The sequence below is a fragment of the Symphalangus syndactylus genome, chromosome 5 (genome assembly GCF_028878055.3).
Source record: "Symphalangus syndactylus isolate Jambi chromosome 5, NHGRI_mSymSyn1-v2.1_pri, whole genome shotgun sequence".
Lineage (NCBI taxonomy): Eukaryota > Metazoa > Chordata > Mammalia > Primates > Hylobatidae > Symphalangus > Symphalangus syndactylus.
This window is the reverse complement of record NC_072427.2, coordinates 93,145,289-93,167,047: the sequence shown is the minus strand read 5'-3', so window position 1 is coordinate 93,167,047 and position 21,759 is coordinate 93,145,289. Positions and strand designations below refer to the sequence as shown.

The 21,759-nt window shown below is 38.4% G+C and overlaps 1 protein-coding gene and 1 long non-coding RNA gene across 18 annotated transcripts in view; one reads left to right on the top strand and one right to left on the bottom strand.

Annotated features, from left to right (window-relative positions):
- The window catches only part of TTC3 (tetratricopeptide repeat domain 3), a 124,995-nt gene that overhangs the window by 23,922 nt on the left and 79,314 nt on the right, over positions 1-21,759 (top strand). For 11 of the 17 annotated variants that reach the window (XM_055279656.2, XM_055279655.2, XM_063639263.1 and 8 more), the window contains 3 exons: positions 12,201-12,255; positions 19,793-19,955; positions 20,916-20,961. In XM_055279656.2, the coding sequence (XP_055135631.2) occupies positions 12,201-12,255; positions 19,793-19,955; positions 20,916-20,961 (264 nt within the window). Of the gene's footprint in view, positions 1-48; positions 137-1,205; positions 1,378-1,412; positions 1,430-1,484; positions 2,961-12,200; positions 12,256-18,692; positions 18,711-19,792; positions 19,956-20,915; positions 20,962-21,759 lie in introns of those variants that run through there. The other 6 variants (XM_063639264.1, XM_063639260.1, XM_063639261.1 and 3 more) reach the window with 6 other exon arrangements.
- The window catches only part of LOC134736654 (uncharacterized), a 99,071-nt gene continuing 86,456 nt past the window's right edge, over positions 9,145-21,759 (bottom strand). The window contains exon 4 of the long non-coding RNA XR_010120791.1: positions 9,145-9,258. This is a non-coding gene — a long non-coding RNA (uncharacterized lncRNA). The remainder of the gene's footprint in view (positions 9,259-21,759) is intronic.

The following is a 21,759-nucleotide window of genomic DNA, read 5'->3' as shown; positions in this document are numbered from 1 at the left end:
TAAAAGAGTATTCTTAGGCTTTATATATAATAACAACAGTGACAGCAGCGGCTATTCTGATTGAGTGCAGACGTATGTTAAGCATTATTTTAAGTGCTTTGCATATGTTATTTAATTCTCACAGCACCCATAATAGGTAGGTAATGTTATAGTCCACACTTTACATGACCAAAGTGTACCACTAGTAAATAGCGATACCAAGATTTGAACACAGATTTTATCTGATGATGTCAAAGTCTGTGTTTATGACATCTATATTACCTCTTTATGCTCTGTTAATCATATAGTATAAAAGAAGCATTTTCATCGTTTCTCTGTTTATCCTGGTATAAAAAATTAAGTAAATATCCTTCATAAGTGAAAGAAAGCAAATAAATTTAATATTATGAGAGTGGAGTCATAATTAATTCCAGTTCCTTATATTGAATTTGAGCTGAGTTTTTATTTGTTAGCTAAGAAAGATTGAGAAAGATACTGCACCATGATTTTATTGTTCCCCAGTATAAAATCTTTAGAACATAAATTATAAGCATTAATATTGAGCAGGTAGACTATTATATTTAATTTTGTCCTGCCTTACTGTAAGAAGGGTGTAGGGTGGATTCAAGAATACATCCACACAGTAGAAGAATATTCAAAAGAAAACAAACCAGAAAATGAAGTTGGAATCTGGGATTCTCAGAACCAAGCTACACAGGCATAAGGTCCTGCATAGGTATTAGTTATAATTCATATTTGCCTCTGGCCTTCAGCCGCCCAAAATGAAATGGGAAAACTTGACAAATTGCTTAATTCTCATTGTCCATAAAGAAACAGGACACCAATTGGTCAGGTGAAGCAGTTTTCCTAGTGTTTAGTTTTGAAAGAAGTTGGGCTGTAATATTAATTGAGTGATGGAGTAGAGAATAATCTCAGCAGTATCTTATGCATAGCAAAAAACTCCCTGAAAGCAAGTTTTGGGTTTCACAAATACGTTTTTTGTGAAGTTTTCTCATGAAAGCTCAGAGTCTGCTATCAGTTGTTTTTCAGTGAAAGCACTTGTATGGGAGGGTGGGAGTGGGGAAGGTAGTATACTCTAAGCATGTAGCTTTAAAAATAACATTTATTATGTTTTTCTTTTATTGTAAACAGAACACATTCTCATGGTAGAAAATTTGGAAAATACAAGAGTTTAAAAAGAAGAAAATAAAAATCACCAGTAATCCAACCACCTTGGAGAATACCGCTGTATTAACGTTATGCAGCTTTTAGATGGCTTAAGCCGTGGATAAACCGAGGCTATCTAGACTAGAGGAATGGATGGGCTTGACACAGTCTTCCATCAATACCACTGTCCTCAACGGGTTCTGACAAGAAATGAGCTGCAAATGTCTTTAGGTTATTGCTTCTGGCTAGGTCCAGAATTGCATTTATTTTGTGCTGTTTGAAGGTGAATTTGTATGCTTTCAAGATCAGATGAATAGGTTGGCAACTTGGCTAGCCTCTTGTGAAAATTGAGGTGCCTGTCTGAAATATTGCTTGGCAGAAGGTTATCCACTTTCCACCTCTGAGAGCTGAGAGGCAAACCAGGGTGTTTCTGCTCTCTTTCATGAGTGTTGAATGCTAGACACACAAGGAAGATTCTTCTAATACCTTGCTGCAACAGGAGGTGAATCAGAGTAGAAGTACAGAAGCTAGGTAGCTTGGTGAGGTAAAGGCTAAGAGCAGCTTGTAGATCTATCCTTGTACCTCCTTGGTGATGGTCTAGCTTGTGGTTTAATACCATCTACATTTCACTAAAGCCAGGTCAGCAGCATTGTTCCTTTGTTTCTTACTAGGCAATCACCAATATATATTGGATGCCTATTTTATGCACGAAGTGTTTTACCACACTGGTTTTGCTGGTGTTTCCTACCTCCTCACACATTGTCTATATGATTTGCTCAATAATGTAGGGATAATGTTTTCAGAGTCCATAGTATATATAACTCCTGATCAGTTGACTAGGTGGTGTGACTTAAGGAAAGAACACGTTGCCAGTAATTCAGATGTGCCATTGACACAGGAGGACCCATGCCTGAGGAAGACTTTTATCTGAGTTACTGAGATTGAGATGTTTTGAAGCTCCCAAGCAGAGGGATGCTGGATCTGCTGTGGAAATCTGGCTGAGCAGCTGCAGGGACAGCTGGGGGTAAAACATCCACCCTCCCCCAGTTTGCCGAGGATGCATTCCTCAGCTGTTCTGGAAGGCCAGACTTCTTATCTGCTGTCATTGAAGCAAGAATTGAGATGGCCAAAGAGAACAGAAATGGGACAATTTAATACTAGAAAGGAATAAAAGGGTTAAAGTCTTGAATGCTAAAACTTCTGAAATAATTTATCCTAAAAGATTAGAAAATATAAATTGAAACTTTAAATGAAAAAGAGATTCAATTTAAAAAAGAACTTTGGCAAGATTGATATCTAAAAGGGTAAATAATAATACTGTATCTTACAACACGGTTATCACTGTTCTGAGCACTTAATGTGTATTAACTCGTAAAACCCTCACAACTGTGTGAGGTAGGTGCTACTGCCTCTTTACAGATGATGAAACTGAGGTATAGGGAGGCCAAGGAAAGTGTCTCAGGACACTAGGTGGATGTGATGGAGCCAGAATTTGAACCCAGGCAGCCTGGATGTAGAGTCTCTACTATTAATCACTATGGGAAGGTGGTGATAGAATAAAAGGAAACGTGAAAGTCAAAAAATTAAAAAATAAATGGTCTAAATAGTCAATAAACGCTTATGAGGAAATGATTATCCTTCCAGGACATGTAGATTAAAAACTACGAGTTTCTCATTTATACCCATCAGGTGGACAAAAGCTTAAAAATCTCATAACACCAGGTGTTTGAGAGGATGTGGAACAAAGGAGACTGTCATATTCAGCTGGAGAAAGTGTAAATTGGTACAATCACTTTGGAGAGCAATTTGACAAGGTGAAGATGTGCATACTCTGCAACCCACTTCTAGGCTCATATCCTCTGAACTCTCAAATGTGTACCCAAGAAGATATGTACACGCCTTCATGATAGCATTGTTTGTAAGAGTAAAGAAATGGAAACGACCTAAATGGCCATCAATAGGGGGATGGATAAATATGGCATATTCATACAATGGAATTCTATATGGCAGTTAAAATGAACGCAATGTTAAGTGAAAAAGCAAGTTGCAGAATGATTTGTACACTGTGATGCCATTTATTAATGTTTAAAAACATGCAAAACAATATGCATGTATACAGACTGTGTATTAACAATGTTTAAAAATCCATGGGCATGTTAAACACCCGGGGAGTGGCTGGGGAGAGAAGGAGGGAAAAGGGATTGGAGTTGGGAGGGATGGTACACAGTGGATGTCAACTGTAACAAACTACTACAAAAAGAGCTGAAGTATATGGCAGAATGTTAATTTCTTGCTAAGGTGGTATGCCATTGGTACACGGGTGTTCATTTTGTTAATGTTGTTCTCTGTACTTTTATGTATACTTGAAATATTTGATAAAAAGTAATACAACATGTAATTAAAATGCACATGATAAAAGGAACAGAAAAAGAACAAAAACAGTGACCACTGAACATCAAGGATAAAATAGTGAACAATGATCTTGAAAAGAGAAATATAAGTATTGTAAGGCCAGTGCAAAAGCATGAAGTGTGCATGGGGAAGCCTGAGGTGAGGTATATATGGGGAAACAGATGCTTCGTTCAAACATGGTGGCAGTGGCAGTGATGATTTTAATGCCAAAATAGTCACGCAGTTTGTAAATCCAACCAGTTTTGGGTGAATGTAAGTTAGGCCAAGAGCCCTTCAAAACCCCCCCAGGGCTGCAAATGTTGCGCTTGGAAAACGCAGGAGATGGGGTTGGAGTGAGGCAGGGGTTGGGAAATTTCGCTGCCTCCTGCGCCCCCACTCCTGCCGCAGCCTCTCTCCTTCAAATCTTCACATTGAGGATTGTGTTTATCCCAGGACACCTGGCTTAGAAGATGAGATGTCCGTTTTATTCTGGTCCTTCTCAAAGTGTACTTTTCAAATATGAGTTGGTAACTATAGGGCATTTGAGAGTGATCGTTGTAATTATAGTAATCAGAACTTTTCAATTTAGTCAAGAATCTAGAGAAAGGAATCAGTCATATCTGTACCTTCTGCAGTTCCAACAGCTTATGTAATGTACATGATTAGGCTTTGCCCACTTACTGTTCAGTTCCTTCTTGTGGGACTTGTGGAAAATTCAGATTCTTTGGTGGGATGTGATGAACTGTGTAAGGGCAAATGTTAATTGAAGAAAGGGAACGCTTAGCTTGAATCGTTTTTGAATTAGTTTGGAAACTCATGTATTTTTAAACTTGGTGTTTACTTGAACTGTTGGTATTCATTTAAGTATTTACCTATCACATTGATAACTGCCTTCCATCAGATCCCAGCCATGATTGGTAGCAGACAGACTTTAATTAACTCCTCTCCTGTTGCTTTTTTTCACCCCTAAATTTGTCTAAGACTAGAGATATAAAGCACTGTATGTTTCTGTGAGAATTTCACAAATTCCTGTGTGTGTGTGTTGGTTTGGTGAATTATTCCTCACTCTGCCCTCTGGTGTGGTCTCTTTATTTTTACTTAGAAGCCACTGAATTTGCTTTTGAAGAAAACACTTACTTTTTTCAGTCTTCTTTGGGGTATACCCCCTTTTTAAAAAAACAGTAACAAATGCACATGGTAAGCAACAGAGTAGGAAAAGGTACACTCGCCCAGCTCTGATCCATCCTCTGATTCATCTCTTCAGATCCTTGTGTATTCCCGTAATATTTTATGCCTATACAAGCACTTACGTTGAACCAAATGAAATTGCCATTTTTGTAAGTCAGAAGATAGGCAGTTTTATTTGGTTTAATGTAATGTATATGTCTTTTTCTTTAAATGGGTAGGAACATACTACATACACTGTTGTACATCTTGCTTTTTTTTTATATTTAAGTCTTGGAGCTTGTTTTGGATCTGTATGTAGAGACCTACCTTGTTCTTCATGGCTGCACAATGTTTTACTGAATGGATTGCCCATGTAATCCATTAGTTTGTATTATATTAGTATATAGTATGTATATACTTAGTTTATATTAGTATATAGATTATTTACAATGTTAAATTATAGATTTATTAGTATGTAGATTATTTCCATTTTAAAGATTATATATACCTATGCGATGATTATCTTTTTACTTATGTTTTACACTCAGGTTGAAATATATCTGTAGGACACATTTCTGATAAATTTATTTTACTCAGTTGAATGAAAGAACATATATCATTTTAATTACAGACACTAACTTTTTATTTAAAACCTATGTTTATTCAGTCCATGGTTATTACTCACTGCATATTTGTCAGTGACTGATCATTATACCTGAATCTTCCTTTTGTTCCTTAGTTGGAAGATCTGGAAACTTGGGGAATAGTTGTTATTTCTTTATTGATCATGTCACATTCTGAAAATAATTATAATTGAGAAAAAAAGCAATATCCCTTATATGGCTTGCAAAATTCTTGCATCCTTTTTATGGTATAGTTTGAGAGAGTCAATAAATAGCATCTCCTTTCCCTTCCAAGCCCAGAATCAGTTAAAAGATGGATGGAAAAGACAGGCAAATGGTGATCAAATATTGCCTTTATTACTGATGCAATTGGAGAACAGGCCTTAAGTCTGATAGTCAAGGGGCTGGTTACTATTAGGTTGGTGCAAAAGTACATGTGGTTTTTAGAAGTAATGGCAAAACCCCTAATTACTTTTGCACCAACCTAATAATTCACCCACAGTCAGACAGAACTGGGCTCTTGGGAACTTTAAGCCTGGAAGAAAAGGGAATCTGGTGTTTTAGATTCCAAAGAGTAAGGCCGGGTGCAGTGGCTCACGCCTGTAATCCCAGCACTTTGAGAGGCTGAGGAGGATGGATCACTTGAGGTCAGGAGTTTGAGACCATCCTGGCCAACACGGTGAAACCCTGTCTGTACTAAAAATACAAAAATTAGGTGGGCATGGTGGTGCATGCCTGTAATCACAGCTACTCAGGAGGCTGAGGCAAGAGAATCGCTTGAACCCAGGAGGCAGAGGTTTCAGTGAGCTGAGATTGCGCCACTGCACTCCAGCCTGGGTGACAGAGGGAGACCATGTCTAAAAAAATGAAAGGATTCCAAAGAGTGAGAAAAAAGAAGAGGCGAAGCCACGTATGATTAGTGTCCCTCCCTCACCATTAGATAAATTATTATTCATCATCTGGGGATGTCAGCCAAGGGTGGGGAGAGGAAAGAGTTCAGGAATAATTAGCAAATCCACATGGAAACTAGGGGAGAGGGAATAAGTGTTCTTTGCAAACATCATCTTTCAGGGCAGAATGTAGCATATTTTATATTCAGTAATGGGGAGGGGCTGGCGAGATAAAAACACTTCCCCATGTAAGAGCAATAAGTTGGAGCACTTGGACTAGAACTCTGTTTCTTACTCTGTTTAATACTCTCACCGTGTCACACAGTCTTCAAGAGTAAATAACCGTTTGCATCTTGAGTCTTGTCCCATTTTCATACATCTCTTGCACAGGGAATTGCTACTACCAGAAGTCAAACCTGATTATTTAGACCCTGGGCTGCAGTGGTCTGGATAAGCAATAGCATCATGTAATTGACTATGCCCACTTTGCCTGAGTTGTAGGATGTGGTAATATGCCAGTAAATGTGAAATTTTATTAGTATTAATATTAATTGCATTCATATACTAACAAATATTGTGATATTTATAATGTATGCTGTTATAACAATGCTGTTTATAGTGCTATATATTATAATAAGTAACGTTCAGCATTGATTCAACAAATATTGGGGTTCTGTTGATGGATAATGTCAGAAATGAGCAAAAACAGCCTCTGTGTTTCAGACAGTGGGCTGGCATTGTGAGGGCCTGTAGTGGGAAGGAATTTGTTGCATTTGTGGAACTGATAGTTGCTAGATGGCCTGAATACAGAGGAGAGGGTAGTATGGTCATAGGCTAAGCCAAGGAGGGCCTTGTAGGCTGTGTTAACTTTAAGAGCAGTAAGAAAGTAAAGGATTTTAAACTAAGGAGAGAGAGCATGATTAGTACTTAAAAAAAATTTTGAGCATAGTGAAAATGGATCTGAAAGGGATGTAGTGTGGATGTAGGTTAGGAGGCTGTTGCGGTAGCCCAGGCCAGAGATGATGGCTTCCAGCAGAATATTGGCAGTGGAAATGGAAAAGTGGAAGGATTCAGGAGTTTAGAGGTGAAGTTGACAGAAGTTGCTCGTGGTTGGTGTTGGAATGTGAGAGTGAAGGTGGTTGGAACTGTTCTGACATTTCTGCCTTAAGCAGCTTCATGGATTATGGGCCTACTCACTCACATTGGGATTGCTAGAAGAGGAATAAATTTGTAGGAGGTAGAACTGGACTTCACTCTCGGACACTGAATCGAAGTGCCTTTGAAGGCCAGGCGTGGTGACTCGCGCCTGTAATCCCAGCACCTTGGGAGGCCGAGGTGGGAGGATCACCAGAAGTCAGGAGTTCGAGACCAGCCTGGCCAACATGGTGAAACCCCGTCTCTACTACAACTACAAAAATTAGCTGGGCGTGGTGGGGGGTGCCTCTAATCTCAGTTAGTTGGGAGGCTGAGGCAGGAGAGTTGCTTGAACCTGAGAGGCGGAGGTTGCAGTGAGCCAAAATCACGCCATTGCACTCCAGCCTGGGTGACAAGAGCAAAACTCTGTTTCAAAAAAAAAAAAAAAAGAAGGAAAAAAAAAAAGAAGTGCCTTTGAAGCATCCAAATTGCAATGTTGTATAGGTAGTGAGTCATATGGGTCTGGAACTCAAGGGAGAGTTTGGATGGGAAACATGTTTGGAATAGTTAGCCTCCATGATTAGAAGTTGTAGATGTGTGTGAGATTGCTTACAGAAGTTTTTCTTAACCTGGACTGCACTTTGGAATCACTGAACTTTGACAAATACCACCCACCCCAGAGATTCTGATTCAATTAATCTAGAGTAAAGCCTGGGCATTGGGCTTCTAGGAGCTCCCCAGATGGTACTAATGTGCAGTCAAGGTTGAGACCCACTGGCCTAGAGAGAACCTAGGCTGAGACTAGGAGAGGAATCAGGATTGAGCCTTGAACACATATGGCCAATTGGAGAAGGATGAGCCTGCCCAGGAGAGTATTAAAAGGTGACAAGAGAGGTGGAACGAAGACTAAGTGTGGTGTCATAGAAGTAAGTAAAAGAACGGTCAGCAGTGTCTGTTGGCTACTGAGAAGCCAGTTACAGTGGAACTTAAGATTTGGCAACATGGGGATCTAGAACTAGAAATACCATTTGACCCAGCCATCCCATTACTGGGTATATACCCAAAGGACTATAAATCATGCTGCTATAAAGACACATGCACACGTATGTTTATTGCGGCACTATTCAGAATAGCAAAGACTTGGAACCAACCCAAATGTCCCACAACAATAGACTGGATTAAGAAAATGTGGCACATATACGCCATGGAATACTATGCAGCCATAAAAAAGGATGAGTCCATGTCCTTTGTAGGGACATGGATGAAACTGGAAAACATCATTCTCAGTAAACTATCGCAAGGACAAAAAACCAAACACCACATGTTCTCACTCATAGGTGGGAATTGAACAATGAGAACTCATGGACACAGGAAGGGGAACATCATGCTCCGGGGACTGTTGTGGGGTTGGGGGAGGGGGGAGGGACAGCATTAGGAGATATACCTAATGCTAAATGACGAGTTAATGAGTGCAGGAAATCAACATGGCACATGGATACATATGTAACAAACCTGCACATTGTGCACATGTACCCTAAAACCTAAAGTATAATTAAAAAAAAAATAAAATTAAAAAAAAAAAGATTTGGCAACATGGACATCATTCACTAACCATAGGGAAAGCTGTCAGTGGGAAGCTTGGAACAGATGCCAATTAGATGGGGTTGAGAAATGCAAGGAAATGGAGACAGCTAGCATAGGCAGCTTTTAAAGATATTTGGGGAGAGAGACCCAGGGTGAGTCTCTTTAAATGGTAAAGAAAACTTACCTTATTCAAGAGTTCCAGAAGAAGGTGGCGCTAGGGTTGTATATTCAGTGGCTCAACAGTGTCATCAGAGACTTAGATTTTTCCAGCCTCAGTGTGTGACTTGGTCCTCAGGCTGTCCCCTCAGAATGTAGGATGGCTGCTGTAATTCAGACATCTTCAGCAGAAGAAGGACAACTTTGTCTTATGTCCTTTAAAAAAAATCTTAATACACATGCTGAAAAGTATACAAGTATTAAGTGTAGATGGAATTTTCAGAAGTCAAACAACTGTAACCAGCACGCAGATCACAACCCTAGTACCCCAGAAGTTCCTTTTAGTCATGACCCTCCTCATAGTCATGATCCATTTCCTCCCCCAGGATAACTACCATCCTGGCTTCCAGTGGTTGATTTTGCCTGTTATAGTGCAATGTAATGAAATAATAGACTATGTGTTCTTTTATGTTTGGTTTTCAGCATCGTTTTTGAGATCCATATTGTTGCATGTAGTTGTAAAGTGTTCATCTATTGCATGAATATACCGCATTTTATCCATTCTATTGTTGATGGGCATTTGGGTAGCTTCTCGTATTTGGCTTTTACAGGTAGTATTGTTGTGAACATACGTATTCATTTCTGTTGAGTGTATAATCAAGGAGTGGAATTGTTGGGACGGAGGGTATGCTTATATGCATTTAGCTTTCCTGTGTGATTGTATCATTTTGTACTCTTACAGCAGCATATGAGAGTTTCAGTTCTGTGCCCTCACCAACACTTACTATTTTTCATCTTTTATTTTAGACATTCTGATGGGTGAATAGTGGTATACCACTGTGATTATAATTTGCATTTTCACAAATTGATTAAGGATGTTTTAGATTTTCATAAGGTTATTGACTATTTGGATATTCTCTTTTGTGAAGTGCCTGTTTAAGTCTTTTGCTATTTTTTTCTCTTGAGTAGAATGCCTGATTCATTTTTATGAGTTTTTCTTTCGTATTCTGAATATGAATCATTGGTCAGATATATGTATTGCAAATATCTTCTCACACTCAGTGGCTTGCCTTTTCACTGTTGATGTTTTCACAAACACGTTACTAATTTTAATGTAGTACAGTTTATCAATTTTTTCCCTCTATGATAAGCTCTTTTTGTGTTCCGTTTATCATCGTTACCCATTCAAAGGTCACCAGATTTTCTATGTTTCATCTAAAGGTTTGATTGTTCAACTTTGATGTACAGATCTGCAGTCCATCTGGACCTGGTGTTTGTATTTAGTGTGAGGTAGTGTTCAAGATTCATATGGGCCAGGTGTGGTGGCTCACGCCTGTAATCCCAGCACTTTGGGAGAACAAGGCAGGAGAATTGCTTGAGCCCAGGAGTTTGAGACCATCCTGAGCAACATAGTGGGACCGTGTCTCTACAAAAAAATTCAAAAATTAGCCAGAAATTAGCTAGGCATGATGGCACGTGCCTATATTCCCAGCTACTCAGGAGGCTGAACTGGGAGGAGTGCTTGAGCCTGTGATGTCAAGGCTGTAGTGAGAGGGACTGGCACTGCACTCCAGCCTGGGTGACAGAGTGAGACCTTATTTCAAAAAAAAGAAAAGAAAAAAGATACTGATGTCCAATTGACCCAGCACCATTTATTAAAAGAGTATATTTTCTCCATGTACTACAGTATCACCTTTGTCAAGAATCAGGTGATTATGTGTAAGAATCCATTTCTAGTTTCTTTATTCTATTTTGTTGGTTAGGTTGTCTATCCTTATCTAGTTGGTTTTTTTTTTTTTTTTTTGTACGTAACCTTTTAGTAGGTATTGATATCTGGTAGTATAAGTTATCTAGTTTTGTTCTTCCTTGTAATCTCTTTAAGAGTGATGATGAATTAGCATAAATATGAATGTGAAATGATGAACCAGCAAATATTAATCTATGTTGAAAAAAGAAGGTGGATAAGTCAGTGAGTTGGGTACCCTGAGGAGATAGGAACAGTTGAACAAGTTAAATGGGATAAGCAAGGTTATAGTGACAGTTGGATACCTGAATTAGTGATTGAACAGTTTGAAGTTTGAATAGTTTTGAGTTTGAATACCCTAAGTTCCAGGGGTGCAGTGATGGGTGGCTGAGTTGGGCTAGAGGTGAAAGTCATTGAAGATAAGGAAGCCAGGAAACTGATAGACTGTGGTATAGATCTGTTAGTACTTGATAGGTTATGAAAGTACATTTAATAATGTAGTATCTAATTTAATATCTACCTCAGAACAGGTAGAACAGAATTATTCACATTTTACAGATGAGAAAAATGGGCCCAGAGATGTTAATAACTCCCTAATATCCCCAAGAAAATTAGTGATTAAATTAGACCTAAGCCGGGTCTTATGGTCTAGCTTCCGTGCTCTGTTCAGTGTAGCTTAACTAATGTTGTGTGAAAGACCTGGTAGTGATACATTTGGGAAGTCTTACTGACATGCAGAAATAGTACAGAAAAACATACAAATGAGAATGTTATAGGCTGGGCGTGGTGGCTCACACCTGTAATCCCAGCACTTTGGGAGGCCAAGGCGGGTGGATCATGAGGTCAGGAGATCGAGACCATCGTGGCTAACACGGTGAAACCCCGTCCCTACTAAAAATTCAAAAAATTAGCTGGGTGTGCTGGCATGTGCCTGTAATCCCAGCTACTCGGGAGGCTGAGGCAGGAGAATCACTTGAACCCGGGAGGCAGAGGTTGCACTGAGCCAAGATCACGCCACTGCACTCCAGCCTGGGCGACAGAGCGAGACACTGTCTCAAAAAAAAAAAAAGAATGCTATGCATAGGTACGATGTCGATATGCACAAGAAATACTTCAGAAATATTAAAAGTAGTTATTCCTGGGTAGTTGTATTGTAACTCTGGGTGACTTTTTCCCTTTGTTTTATTTTTCTGTATTTTCCAAATTTCCTATAATGGACGTATATTATATGGATTTTTTAAATTAAAATTATCTTTTGACTAGATAATATACATGGAAAATTCACAAAGTACACATATGCAAGGTATAATACTTTTACTATAAAAGAGTGAAAATTTTTAAATACTTGATTGTTTTTCTTTTTAGAAATGCACTCGGTGATGGAAAGAGAGCCACTATTCTGAAGAACACTTGGCCAAAGGTAGGTTTCTTTTATATTTTACATTGAGCAAATAATGCCATACAACATTGTGAAAGATCTGTTTATAGGGTGTGTTTTTCATAAAAATGCTATATGAAATTACATAGAGCTCCAGAATGTGAAAGGAGAGTCATCAGATCCATGATCAGCGTGGGGACCCAGCCACAGCAGTGACAGGCTGTGCGTGAGGACAGGCGGCCTGTGGGCATCTTGAGTCTTCAGGGTGCCTTAGTGATTGAGAGGTCATCTCTGCGTATTCTGGGTGGGTGTGCCTGAATGTGAAAAATGACTTAAAACTGGGGAGGAACTATAGCAGGCTGTCTTTATAGGAGGCAGGAAAAGATTTCTTAACACACAGTGCACAAATCAGCAGTGAAGACAACCATCTTGATATATTTGGCTATATCAAACTTAAAAACTTGTGTATGTCAAAAGACACCATAGATGAAATAGTAGTTTGAGAGGAGATAATTTGCCACATATGTAACTGGTAGGATTTATAGCTGGAATATGCACTTAATTCCTAAAGTAAATAACCCCATAGAAAATGGGTCAGTAGAACAAGTAAGCATTTCACAGAAGAGTAATCCTGAATGGCCAATAGAAATAAGAAACTATTTCCATTTCCTAGTAATTAAAATTGTAGGGATTTGGTACACAGATTAAAAAATGAAACCAATAGTGCAGAATAGAGGGCCACACAGAACCCACTATGTGAGTAAATATTACAATGTCATATTTTTGAGTCCTTCAGATTGGCAGAAATTAAAGAGGCTGATAGTCCTGTGTTGGTAGGTATGTGTAGTAACAGGAAGCCCCAGTAAACTGGTGGGAGTGTGATTGCTTACAACCAACTCAGGGAGCACTATGATAGACAGACTCCACAGTTACTTGATTCTGAGTGTGTGTACTCTAGAAAATTTCTTGCAAATGTGCGCATGGTTTGATATACAAGGTTGGTCATTGCAGCATTGTTTTAATGGCATACAACTGCAAATACCTACATGTCTATTGATAAAGCAGCAGATAAATGTGGTATTTTCACTTGATCAGAGTTTTTACTCTGACCTGTGTGATCTATCCCCATCTTGAACACTTGTTTCTCCAACCTCATTCCTCCTGCTCTGTCCCTGGTTCACATGCCAGGCCCACTTCCACTTTGTACTTGCCCTTCCCTTTGCCTAGAATGCCTTTCCCTGGAGTGTTGGCCAGCCCCCTTATTTCCTTTCAGTCGATTTTGAAAGGACTCTTCTCAGTGAAACATTCCTTGGCCACAGTACTAAAATGCCAAACACCTCACTTCCTACGCATTTCTTATCTTCTTTCCCTGCTTTTTTCTTCTTAGGACTTACCATTATTGAATATATTATATCTACTGTTTGAGTTATAGTGGTTATTTTGTGTCTTCCAGTATAATATGAGCTCCACAAGGAAAGATTTTTTTGGTGTTTGGTTCACTTCACTCTTGAATCCAGACTGTCTGACAAGCTGCCTGACACTTAGCAGGCACTCATTAGTAAATAATTGTTGACTTAGTGATTGAATGAATCAAATAGTAGATTGCAGTTGAATTAGCTGGCTTATCAACATTTATGGATTTTAAAAAGTGTTAAATGAAAAAGTCAGTAAAACGTAGGCTGGAAAAATATCTATTGAGTTCATCATAGTGTTTGCTTCTGGGCAGTAAGAGAGGGAAAGGAGATTGGAGAGGGTACAAAGGAGATTTCAGCCATATCTGTATCATCAGAAATAGTTTTATTTATTTCATTTAAAAATTGGAAGCAAATATAACAAAATGTTAACAGTTAATTCTGGGTATCTGTGTATTAGTTTCTGTATTTTCCTAAATTATAAAAATCTCCATTTTTTTTTTAAGTGAAGCTTTAGATGCCAGGCATGATGGCTCACACCTGTAATCCTAGCACTTCAGGAGGCCGAGGCAGGCAGATCACTTGAGGTCTGGAGTTCCGAGACCAGCCTGGCCAACATGTGAAACCCCGTCTCTACAAAAAAATACAAAAAAATTAACTGGATGTTGTGGTGCATTCCTGTAGTTCTAGCTACTCAGGAGGCTGAGGCAGGAGAATCACTTCAACCCAGGAGGTGGAGGTTACAGTGAGCTGAGATGCATTCCAGTCTGGGTGACAGAGCGAGACTCCATCTAAAAAAAATAAAAAATAAAAAATAAAAATAAATAAATTGTTTTTTTTAAGTGGAGCTTTAAATAAGATACAGAAAGGCACATGTATTTCATACTTCATTCCTGGTTTTACATAATTTAAAAAAAGCTAGTGCAAGTAGAATCAGAATTTTAAGGCCTTAGAGAATTTAATCTAATTTGATACTTTCATTACTGCTCTGCGGATAGCCTTCATTAGATTAATTGTAAGAGTTTATTTTGTTTAATTTTTTAAAATGAACTTTCCTTTATATTATAAATATCACATGATTAAAAAGAAAAATAGAATATAGCAGGGTATAAAGTAAAAGGGAAAAGTCAGCCAGGAGACCTTGTTTAAAAGACAGATTTCTTCACTTTTCCCCCAAATTGTGATTCAGGTGGCCTAGGAATGTATCTAGGAGTGTGGAGATTGTAAAATTCCCCAGGTGGACTTCTGCATCCAGATTTTAGAATCATTTTTTAAATGCCTTATTTTACACATGAAGAAATTGAGTCCCAGAGAGGTAGAGTGATTTTTGCAAGGTGTCGTCACAAATAAAAGACAAAACTGGATTTAGAATCCAGCACTGGATAGTGATTCTGTTTAAGAGTGACCAGTTTGTTGGTATTTTCATTATGAGTCATTCTTTTGCTTGAAACAAAATCTTTGCTGATCCTTGAACCTGGCATTTGACAGGTGCTATATCAATATTTGTAGAATGAATGAATGATAGAATTCCAAATACTGAAACCCAAACCGTGATACTGGTTTTCCAGAAATGCTTCCTGCTATTTTAATATATTATCAATTAAGAAAAACAGTTATTAAAACTTTTTGAAGACCTGGAGCTCACTCCTGTAATCTCAGCACTTTGGGAGGGCAGGACGGGCAGATCCCTTGAGTTCAAGACCAGCCTGGGCAACATGGCAAAACCACATCTTTACAAAAAATATAAAAAATTAGTTGGGCATGGTGGCATATGCCTATAGTCCCAGCTACTTGAGAGGCTAAGGTGGGATAATCACCTGAGCCCAGGAAGTTGAGGCTGCAGAGAGCTATGATTGCACCACTTCAGAAAAAAAAAGAAAAAAGAAAAAAACTTTAGCAATTATTTTGAGAACTTTGTGGAGAATACTTGTTCCTGGCTTAGTTTCATAAACAAAATATTCACTTTTTTTTTTAATTGGAATGTTTGGTGGTGTCCAAACATCTCCTCTTAGGGGATACTCTCTTTCATTGCCTTGTATTGGTGATGTGTCATATGATTGCAGAAATATTTGTATAGATAAAAACATATAACCACTAGTAAGTATTTAAAAAATTTGGTAACTACGTAACTAGGTTATTTTTCTTTTTTTTTAAATACCAGAAAAGAATGCTTATTGAAGGATAACTTCAGAAGCAAAAGTAGATCATACAGGGTATGTTTACTTGTATAAGATTGCCTTACTTTAGAATTAATTATGAGCCTGAGTCTATGGAGTCATACCTCTAAGATGTAAGTGTGTTAGAGGAATGTATTCTGTAGATTTCTATGTGAGAGTGGGACATTTTTTCCCTTCTTAATGAGGAAGATTAGTACATTGCCACCTGTCTCTAGACTTACTTTCAGGATTTAGAAAGAATGAGTCATTTGTCTTGAAGAGTGAGAATTTTTATTAGCCTCAACAGATATGTTTGTGCATGTCTGTGAGCATTGTGTTTTGATCTATATCATATAAGATACAAACTAATAACCTCAGAAATGTCCTCAAGAACATTTAAATTTTGAGGGGCACATTTAGGACTTTTGTTGTGAATGACAGAAACTGAACTCAGATTTGACTTAAGTAGAAAAGGGAATTAATTGGCTCATGTAACTGAAAAGTCTAGGGGTTAGCTTCAGGAATCGTTGGATCCAGATTTGTACACATTTTTCTTTCATTTTCTCAACTTTGCCTCCCATTTGTCAGCTTCATGTTTAGTCTTTTTTCTAGCTTCCCTCTCTCTCTGTTTGATTTTTGCATGTATTCTCTTGTTATGTCTTCAAGCTCACCCATCTTTTCTTCTGCAGTGTTTTATCTGCGTTTATTTCCATCCAATGTACTTTTCATCTTAAATGCTATAGTTTTCATCTCTAGAGGTTAAATTTGGGTCTTTCTTGCATATTTCATGTCTTTAACATATTCCATCTTTAACCTCTTGAACACGTAGGGGATAGTTATAATAAGTATTTCAGTGTCCTTGTCTACTAGTCTGTGTCGTTTGTGGGTTGTTTTCAGTAGGTTTATTTTGCTGTTCATTGTAGGTCATTTTCCTTCTTTGCACACCTGGTAATTGTAGATGGATGCCAGATATTGTGAATTTTACCTTGTTTGGTGCTGGATATTCTTGTTTTTCTTTAAATATTCTTGATCTTTGTTTTGGGTTGCAGTAAAGTTACTTAGAAACAATTTTTTTTTTTTTTTTTTTTTTTTTGAGACGGAGTCTTGCTCTGTCTCTCAGGCGGGAGTGCAATGGCGCGATCTCGGCTCACTGCAAGCTCCGCCTCCCGGGTTCATGCCATTCTCCTGCCTCAGCCTCCCGAGTAGCTGGGACTACAGGCGCCCGCCAACATGTCCGGCTAATTTTTTGTATTTTTAGTAGAGATGGGGTTTCACTGTGTTAGCCAGGATGGTCTCGATCTCCTGACCTCGTGATCCGCCCGCCTCGGCCTCCCAAAGTGCTGGGATTACAGGCTTGAGCCACCGCGCCCGGCCTACTTAGAAACAATTTTAATTCTTCAAGGTTTTAAGATTTTTTTAGGTGGGACTATAGTGGCATTTAATCTAGGGCTAATTTTTTCCCCACTACTGAAGCAAAACTTTTCTGAGTACTCTACTTGAAGCAGAGAATTCACCCCATGAATTATGGTGTTTTTCACTCTTGTTGATAGGAACAGGAATTATTCCTGATTTGTTTCAGTTCCGGCTCTTGTTCCCTGTTAGCCTTTCAGGTTGTTCTTTCCCTGGCTGTGGACCGTTGTCCCCCAGGGATGTGCTGATCAGTACTTAGCTGAAGACTCAAGGGGTCCCTCTGGAGTTCTCCCTGTGTGCAGCTTTCTCTTCTCTGGTCCTCTGCTCTGTGAACTCAGCTGCCTTGGTCCCCTGTACTTCCGCCTCTCTGCTTAACTGAGAGAGGCTGCCAGTCTCTGCCTAGGTTTTCTCTTCCCATGCTCTGGCTTAGAGACATTCTTGTCAGTAAGCAGGAGCAATCACAGCGCTTACTTTATATGTTTTTCATACTCTCTTTTGTTGCCTTGTTTTCAATGTCTTGCAAGCTGTGGTTTCGTATCTTTTGTCTTTGTTTTAGGTAGGAGGGAAAAATCAAGTCCTTATTACTCCATTTTGGTCAGAAGTCGAGGTTAGAGTGTAGGCTCTCTTGGCTTTATTTTTAAAAGACTTTTACCATGTAGTGGGATCTGCAAACTGATGTCATGAGTAGCTGTTAATTCTAGGGAAAGGAGAACCTCTCTCAGTGTGTGTACAGTAGACCTTAGGGATGCCTCAGACTGATTCTGATTGAGTCATGTGCCCACCTGTGGATTTATTGCTTTGACCTAGAAAGTAGTGCATTTCAATTGGCCAGTCTCCTGGGTCACAGCCACACTTCCACCCTGCCGTCCATTGTTGGGGTGGAGCCCTGGAACTGACAGTCCTGCTGTTACTGTGAGAAGTGGGAACATGATGCCCTCTTAAGTGAGGGGAGACTAGAGAGATGAGCAATAGGGAATTTCCACATGTGTGATAGAGAATGAGATAGTGAAAAGACCTTTTTATTGTAATTGGGTTTAAGAAACTGAGATACCTTTAATTTAAGCTTCGTTGAAACAACTTCAGCGGGGAGGTCTGAATTAACTCTTCTCAACTAACAGGAGTTACATTATGTTTTATAGCGTTCAGGGAAAAGGATCCAATGAAAGGTGAGAAAAGTATGGAGAAAAGAGAAAGAAATAAAGTTCTGTACAAATTTAGTAGGTTTGGTTTATGATTATCATTATTTCTTATGCTAGCTGTGGGTTTTTTTTAATGCAGTTATTTAAACTTTGAAGTCCGTAAATGCTTAGGGGATAGGATTTGACCTTGTAGCCTATCTGAGAGATCCCTTTGTCTTCTTACACCTTAGGTGTCAGGAAGCATGGCCTATACCCTTTCAGCAAAACAGAGCTTAATGAAATGCCATATGAATTGGAGTCTGAGCTAAGCCCAAATAGTCTGCCTAAAAATCTCCAGAACCTTTAGAGCCACACGGTACCCCAGAGCAGGATTACTTATGGTAAACCTGCATGAACACATACCCCTGTAATTGTTTCTGGCTTCTTGTAGTGAAAAGCTGATCCTTCTTGAAAGGTTGTTTTTTTTATTTTATAATTTCTCCTAGATTTTCATTGAATCACAGTGTTCTTTGTGAAATGTGTAGTGAAGAGGAAAGAGCTATGGACCAGGTGTCATAAAAATCAGGGTTCTTTGGTTTGCCTCTTAAGTCACTTAAGTGTGATATTAGGCCAGTTTCTAGCCTCTAGCCTCTTTCACTAGTAAATCACCTTGCGAGTAGTACTGTGCCTAAAATGGGAATTTGGTTTGGGAGGAGCTAGAAGCAGGGTTGGTTCAGTTAGCTTCAGGTTTTGGTACTGTTAGCTTTGTAGATTAAAAAGTTTATACTTAATATAGAAGATTTCCAGAGTATGTAAATGGGCCAGCAAAGATTTTGGTTCTGTAGCCAAAAACCCTTATCATTGGAATTAAATGTAAATCCCTGGTTTTTGGTTTCTTAAAGCCAGGAGCTGCACTTAGAGATAACAATGGAAAGCTGAGTGAAGGGGAGACGGCTGGATGGAAGATCTAGCCTGAGCACATCCCCCATCTGTCTGCACTCTTCGGAAGTATCGGAAAACCACGGCACAGGCCGATGGTTCCATCCAGCTCTAAAAACTTCTCCATTTCCAAGTGTAGGAAAGACGATGACTTAGAGATTGTTACTGCCTTCAAATATTTTAAAAACATGAAGTTGTTTATAATGAATGACATTTTTTACTTTATCTGGCAGAAAATTATTATATTCTCTGTTAGCAAAATATAACAAAAGTTGAACTCTTTGCTGGGGGTACAGAAATTTCTTAAGCAAAAATATTGATCCTTAGTTATTGTGATTATTTGTGTATTTATAACTTTTCACTTAGCTCATTAGGTAATTTTATTTCCTGAGGCATTAACATTTTACATTTATTTTTCATTGGTAGGGACCTAATCTAATATTTTAAGTAATGATCAGTTTTCAAGCAAAATATTTTTCCTTACCTGTTTTCTTTAACTTAAGCATATTTTTGAGAAAAAACTAAATTTATCTTTTTGGAACAGGGTCATTATCGTTATTGTGATGCTCTTTCTATGCTGGGGGAATATGACTGGGCCCTGCAAGCAAACATAAAAGCTCAAAAACTCTGTAAAAATGACCCTGAGGGAATCAAGGATCTAATTCAGCAGCATGTAAAGTTACAAAAACAAATAGAAGACCTACAAGGTATTTCACCTAAGATTCTTTTGGTTACAGTCTTAATTCCCTTTCAAGCTTTGGAGGGTGGGTTTCTTGGATTAACAGAGGACCACAGATCAATCCTCAGATGATTTATCTTTATCATGTTATCTTGGTCATGGCACTTGAGTTTTTCATTTCTGTGTAGAGTTACATGTTATCCATTAAGTAATTATAAATGATTTGTACTTTTTATTTGAAACAGACAGCAACCAAATTGTTATTATTTATTCCTCTGTAGAAAAAAAAATCCCTTTCAGAAATTTTGAATAAAATAAAAGCTTTTTGAAACAAAATTATTTTAAAATATTTCCTTCATTACTGAAGTTATTTCCTAAAAAGACCCTTCAGTAGAGCTGCTTGATGTTTCTGCACCATTTGTGCTAATTCTGTAGTGTGCTGAACATAGATATATATAGTTTTTTATATATATAGCAGAAATTGGCCGTGCAGGCTACAAGTTGTAGATTTTTATTCTGTCCTTGTTTTCTCTCCTAAGTCTTTTTGCTTTCTCCAATGCCTGAAAGTCCCTTAGTTTACATTTTTAGTGTATGAGTCTTTCCTGCTTTTTCTTCTTCGGGTTGTACAAAGCTGAGCTGAACAGCTCTGTTTGACCGGCAGATGTTGTTATCCATCATAACATGATTATGTAATAAGATTGTGAGCTCCTTGAAGACAGGTACCACCTCTGATTCAGATTTACATATTGCTGTCATCTCGTCAATGATCACGTGTGATGGAATGTCAGACAAAGTTTGTGTAACATTTTGTTGACACCATCCTAAAACTAAAGACATCTAGAAATGTAAAATTGCTTAGATTTACTTTTCAGTTTTCTAAATTTGAGGTTCCTTACTATCAGCTTAAAGTAAATTTGAAAATCTTTTAAAGTCTATGTTGCCAATCCATTGATTACTATGTGTATGTGTGTGTGATTGACTTTTATAGGTCGAACAGCAAATAAGGATCCAATTAAAGCCTTTTATGAAAACAGGTAAGTTAATAGCAGGTCAGTAGCTGCTACTAGGAATGGCTTTGCTCCATGAATTTAAGAATCACTTATGTTTGACGCTTTAGGAGCTAATAGCAACCACAGTAAAGTTGGAGATGCGAAGGAAGAGAGGTAGTTTTTTAAGTGTCTGTGTTATCAGGTGACCTGTAAGTTGTCAGATGTATTTTGCTGTTTTAGTGAACCATATAGATATAAGCTCAGTAGCCTAATCCTGTGGGAAAAGAGGGGTGAAATGTTAATTGGACATTACTATGCTTGAATGGGACCAGTTTGGCCATGAAACTCCTGGCAGCACAGAGCTAGGACATAGCCTGTGCCCTGTGCCCTTCACCTCTGTCTTGGAAACATCTATGGCAAAAACCACAATTACTTTTGCACCAACCTAATACTTCCAGCTTCCTGATGTCTTTCAAAGGCTAAGATACTTCCTATTAGAAATAGGCAACAGATAGGCTTGAGTATGCTCACAAGAAAACAGTCGCAGCCAGGGTTCTACCTTTGCTTATTTGGCAATTAAAACAGATTAATTGTTTTTCTGCATGCTTGTTCAGATGTCTGGGATACTAAAGCTGCTTATTCTGTAGCATGCTGAACATGCAGACAGAAAGAAATTGGCTGTGGAGGCTTTAAATTTAATTTTAGTATCCTAATTTAACTTAAATTAGGATATTTAAATTTAACACAAGGACATAGGTATTTTTTTTTTTTTAATTTTTTTGAGATGGAGTCTCACTCTGTCACCCAGGCTGGAGTGCAGTGTTGTGATCTCGGCTCACTGCA